Here is a 5,444-nt window from a genome sequence, read left to right as displayed (position 1 = left end):
TTTGTTTCCTGGGTGAACACACACACACACACACACACACACACACATTTTCTCAGCTAGTCCCTTCCCTTGCCCCAGTCCTCCTTCCCCTCCCCCCTTAACCCCAAGTTCCTTTAGTGATCTTTAAACTGTACTAAAAAAGATGAGCTATATATTTATTTATGAGAGAGAGAGAGAGAGAGTCTACATAATTTTTTTCCATCATGTTTTAGTATAATTTCGTGTCTCAAGAGATCCGATATGTTTGTTTGTTTGTTTGTTACGCGTACGGCCATGTCACGAGCTCTCCCTGACTGTGTAGAAGAGAATGTCACTTAGCTTTTTATATCAACAAAACTAGAACAAAACCCACAATGGCAGCTTTTTTTTCAACTATTTCTCGCCCTCGTTTAATACCACACACCTCACCTCCAATTACCTTTTCCTGACCTGTTTCCACCATACTATTACTGACACAAATTTAATATGTTGGGTGTAGCCATTTACCCGCAAGAGTGGTTCATGGGAAACTTGTATAGGGAACGCCGTCTCTCTGTCTGGCTGTCTGATATTGCTGGAACTGATGTCAAGGGAACGGCCGAGGAAGGGAGAGCTTGTAGTATGGGCGTAAGGAAAGGAGAGCTTGTAATATGGGTGTTAGGGAATGGCCTATGAATGGAGAGCTTGTACTATGGGCGTAAGGAAAGGAGAGCTTGTAATATGGATGTAAGGGAATGGCCGAGGAAGGGAGAGCTTGTAATATGGGGGTGAGGAAATGGCCAAGCAGAGGAGAGCTTGTAAGGGAATGGGCGAGAAAGGGAGAGCTTGTTCTATGGGCGTAAGGGAGCGGCCGAGTAAGGGAGAGCTTGTACCATGGGCATTAGTTGCTTGAAAAAAATAAATAAAAAATAATATAAAGCAACATAATGACAAGGGAGAAAATGTAAAAAAAAAAAAAATAATGGAGTCCTCTTTTATAAATTTAGAAATGATTAAAAATATTTATAAAGTGACGGAAATGAGTTTGATTGGGTGAACCTCGTGATAGAGCGCTGTGTTATGCTTCCTCTGGGCGACTTCAATGCCTTTCTTTTCCTTTTCTTTTCTTTTTTTGCCGTAAAGAGCAACCTACCTACAACTAACTACTACTAACCAACCTACAGGCACTGACAGGGTATGAGCTGTGTGTTGGTCCCAATGGTTCTGGTGCCAGGGACATCAACAGCTCTTATGAATTTTGCAAGATTCAGGAGGTTGAGAATTGCAGGTCCCTGGTACTATAGACCAAAGCAACTCCGCTGGACTTAACATAGCATTCCCGGAGGGGTAGCTAAGGAGACTGACCACATCCTTGCAAGTACTCGTTGGAGGATCCTTCAGAACTGCAGGGAGTTCTTTGCAACTGACCATAAGCTTGTTGCGACCCTCAAGTTTGATATCAGGTCAAGAAGAAAGCAGTTAACGCGAGAGGCTGAAAGACCTGGCATGTGTTCAGGAGTCATGCAGTAGTTATACAGTGACAGTCTCAAATTGGTTCAACGTGCTCAGCGCTCTCGAGGACCCTGTATAGCTGTGGGACTTTTTCAAACGTGGGCACTTCAAGCCGCCACGGAGAGCATTGAAGCTTTGTCTCGGCGAAGTCGCTGAAGAATATCGAGGACAGTCGCGCTGTCAGACTTGCTGGGAATCGAGACCAATAGAGGGCTTTGTCGCGTAGGACTAGAGCTCTGTTGAGAGACAAGGAGAGGTATGTCAAGGGTCTCGCTGAGGGAGTCGTGGACTATCTCAATGTGAATGACCTCCGACCTCCTTACCGAGCCCTGAAGAAGCTGCGCTCCAAGTCTCCCTCTCAGGAGATATGTCAGAACAGCTGATGGTAATGGATGCCTCGTGTCAGACATCTAACTGCTGGGGTATAAGGGCGAGATTATTTAGGCCTTGCTAGGTGACAAGTGGAGGGTGCTGAGCCACGCCTCGACAAAAGCCCGGCCTTTCCTGCCGCGGCCAGAGAGGCTGCGGCGGGATTGAGGGATGGGAAGGCAGTTGTTTTATGGTTACAAGTGTCTGCACACGATCATGGAGTAAGGCTGGAGTGACTGTGTGTCAGTCCACCTTAGCCAGTACTCCCCTGGCGTAGGCCACCGTTAATTAACTGACTAATTGAGTAAAAGTCCAATTATTGACAAAATACTAAAGTTCCCCTGAATTAAGTTTTCTTTGGATTCAGAGAAAAATGTTTATGAATCTAGCATTGGATTTAAATAATTGTTTTCAAATATAACCATCAGCATTAGTTTTTGTGATATTTCTCCAAGTTAGTGAATTTATCCTAACTGGTTGTTTGGTTAATATTATGGTTGTTATGGATATCGGTAGCTGGCGGCGGTGGCGGCGGTGGTGGGGACGCTAATTGCCATGGTACGCAGTGGTAGCCGTGCTGAGGGCGGCGGAAATATTAACGAGCACAAAACAACGTTAACAAGAACCAGAAAACTGCAAAAACCAAGCCAAAAGAAGCCAAAATCAGCCCCAAATAGCGTGCACGGTGCTGCCCCCTCGCGGCCATCGCCAAAAACGCAGCTCCGGGCCGATCACGTGACCTCACACAGTTGGACTCGGGATGCCGCGGAGGGAGGGTGTGCGCGCGTGATCTCCCCTCCAGCATGGGGTGTTCGTCTTCCCCTGCCCCCGGAAAATTGTGGTAGACGAGATTGTGGTTAAAACAAAAGAAGTGCGCGAGAATAATAATGCCGGAGTCGGAGAAGCCGCTGGAGCTGAAGTTGCACAGCCCAGCGGGAGTTGAGTCCATCTCCTTCCAGTGGCCGCTGACTGCTGGCTCCGGCTGTGTACGTATAGAGAAACGTACATGTGTGTGTGCGTGTACGTGTGCGTGTGTGTGCGTGTGTGTGTGCGTGTGTCTGTGTACTTGTGGGGGGGATTTGAGGTGCTTGGAGGGAGGGGGGGGGGGATAAGGGTTTGTGTGTGTGTGTGTGTGTGTATTTGTGTGTACGTGTAGATTAGAGAAACGTACATGTGTGTGTGTGTGTGTGTGTGTGTGTGTGTGTGTGTGTGTGTGTAGTTGTGGGGGTAGGGGGGGAGGGTTTGTGTGTGTGTATTTTCGTACATGTGTGTGTTTGTCTTGTCTTTGTGTGTGTGTGTGTGTGTGTGTGTGTGTAGGTTAAATTCGTTGTGTACGTGTGTGTGTGTGTGTGTGTGTGCCTCTCTCTCTCTCTCTCTCTCTCTCTCTCTCCTGGTGATAGTAGTAGTAGTAGTAGTTGTAGTAGTATTAGTAGTGGTGATGGTGGTGGTGGTTGGGTCCTAATTTTGGTGGTGGCGGTGTTGAGTGCAAAATGGTGGTGATAGTGGTGGTGCAAAATGGTGGTAGTAGTAATAGTAGTTGTAGTAGTAGTAGTAGTGGTAGTAGTAGTAGTTGTAGTGATGGTGGTTATGAATATTTAGTTAACCAAAAAAATGGGTCACGTGGTCATTTAAATTCTAAGTAGGTTATTGGGTGAGTTTTAGTAGTAGTGGTAGTAGTAATAGTAGTAGTGGTAGTGGTAGTAGTAGTGGTGGTGGTGGTAGTGGTGATGTGTCCCTGACTTAAATTCTTCTTCCTTTTCCTCCTTTCCTTCTCCTCCTCTTCTTCTTCTTCTTCGTTTTCATGTTCTTGTTCTTCATCTTCATCTTGTTCTCATTTTTTTCATTAGTTTGTTTCTACTACTACTACTACTACTACTACTACTACTACTACTACTACTACTACCTTCCTTTAGCTTCTTCATCTATTATTATTATTATTATTATTATTGTTTATACACACGCACGCACACACCCACAGACAACTGACCTTCACATTCTGCTCATCTTGTACACACACAAACACACACACACACACACACTCACTAAACAAACACGTCCTGACCTAGATCCATGTGTGTGTGTGTGTGTGTGTGTGTGTGTGTATAAAAGTATGTATGTATGTATGTATGTATATGTATAGATACTACTACTACTGCTACTACTATAACTACTACTACTATATCTACTACTACTAATATATCTTCTACTACAACTACTACTAATATGACTTCCACAATTAGTAATGTTTGTTATTTTCCTTACAGCAAGACAAACATGATGGAGCCTACGAGATCGTTGAGACCATTCGGTGAGTACAAGAATGTTGGTTGTTATCGAATTGTGGTTGCCAGGATGTTGGTAGCTCAAAATAGTGGTAGGTAGACTTGGGAAATTGGGTAAGGGAGAGGTTCGTGATGTTGGTTGGGTTGTGGTACTGATAATGTTGGTTGTATGGACGAAATTGTGGGTACAGAATGTTGGTAGTTTGGGTAGGAAGTATAGGAATTGTGGTTAGCGATATTAGTAGGGCGAGCTGATAACATGCTGGATTTTGGTTGTTTTGGGCTGTACTGATTGTGATTGTTAATGTTGGTAGTATTGGTAATGGTGGTGATTGTGGTTGCTAACTTGCTAGAGAAGTGGTGGTAGACCAGGGATTGGATTTTGCAATGTTGGTCTTTTGAAAATTGTGGTTTTGATGTTGGTTATGATTTTGGTAGCTCAGTTAGTGGTCGATGGACTGTGATGTTGGTTGTTGAGGTGTTCTGTGATGTTGGTTGTCTCGATTGTGATAGGTGTTTGTCTGGGTACGATTGTGGTGATGGTGGTTGATCCAGAAGTAGTGGTTAGGCGTCTTTAAAATGTTGGTAGGGATGAGGGAATGGTGGTAGGATGTCATAGTTATGAATGTTGGTAGCCTCCGATGGTGGTATCAATGTCAGTTATCCTTGAAATTGTGGTAGTTGTAAGTGTTGGCAGCTTCTGATAGTGGTTACGATGTTGGTTGTTGACTATAATGTTGGTAGGTTATCTAAGAATAATTGTTGTTGATCAAATGGTAGTACTGATGTTGGTTGATACAGAATTGTGGTTAGGCTGTGAATATAGTGGTAGTTGTGATAGTAAAGGTGGTAGGAGTGAAGAAAATAGTGATAATGTTGGTAGATCCTATAGCAATTGTGGTTAGGGTTTCAAGATAGTGGTTGTTGTGTTAGTAATAGTGGTAGGGGAAAGAGAATAGTGGTAGATATTCTACAGTAATTGGTTAGGCTGTCAAAATCATTGAAGGAGTGAGAGAATAGTGGTAGAACATCAAATATTAATAGTTGTTGTTATTGATATTGGTAGATGCTCTGTAGGTCATCATGTTTTGGTGGCGATGGTGGTTGAAGGTCAGATGGTGGTTGAAGGTCAGATGGTGGTTGCCTAACCCTACGAGCTTACAATAATAGGTCAATGTCGATGGTGGTAGAGGAAGGTCACTGACACCATTAGTAAGAAAGGATAGCGATGTTGGTAGGTCGAAGAATGTTGGTTGATGAGCAAATGTTGGTGAAAAAAAAGTTACGCGTGGCCTTGATGCTCATCTCCGTCACCTTGGCCTT

The 5,444-nt window shown here is 44.0% G+C and overlaps 1 protein-coding gene across 2 annotated transcripts in view; it reads left to right on the top strand.

The window, feature by feature from the left end:
* Positions 1–2,393: 2,393 nt before the first annotated feature.
* Positions 2,394–5,444, top strand: part of LOC127006292 (uncharacterized) — a 59,117-nt gene continuing 56,066 nt past the window's right edge. Inside the window, exons 1-2 of one of the 2 annotated variants that reach the window (XM_050876007.1) lie at positions 2,394–2,825; positions 4,104–4,147. In XM_050876007.1, the coding sequence (XP_050731964.1) occupies positions 2,727–2,825; positions 4,104–4,147 (143 nt within the window). In that variant the 5' untranslated portion in view covers positions 2,394–2,726. The remainder of the gene's footprint in view (positions 2,826–4,103; positions 4,148–5,444) is intronic. The other variant, XM_050876008.1, reaches the window with a different exon arrangement.

Source organism: Eriocheir sinensis, chromosome 32 (genome assembly GCF_024679095.1).
Source record: "Eriocheir sinensis breed Jianghai 21 chromosome 32, ASM2467909v1, whole genome shotgun sequence".
NCBI classification, from domain to species: Eukaryota; Metazoa; Arthropoda; class Malacostraca; order Decapoda; family Varunidae; genus Eriocheir; species Eriocheir sinensis.
Note: the sequence above shows the minus strand (reverse complement) of the source record. Positions and strands in the feature narration are given on the sequence as shown.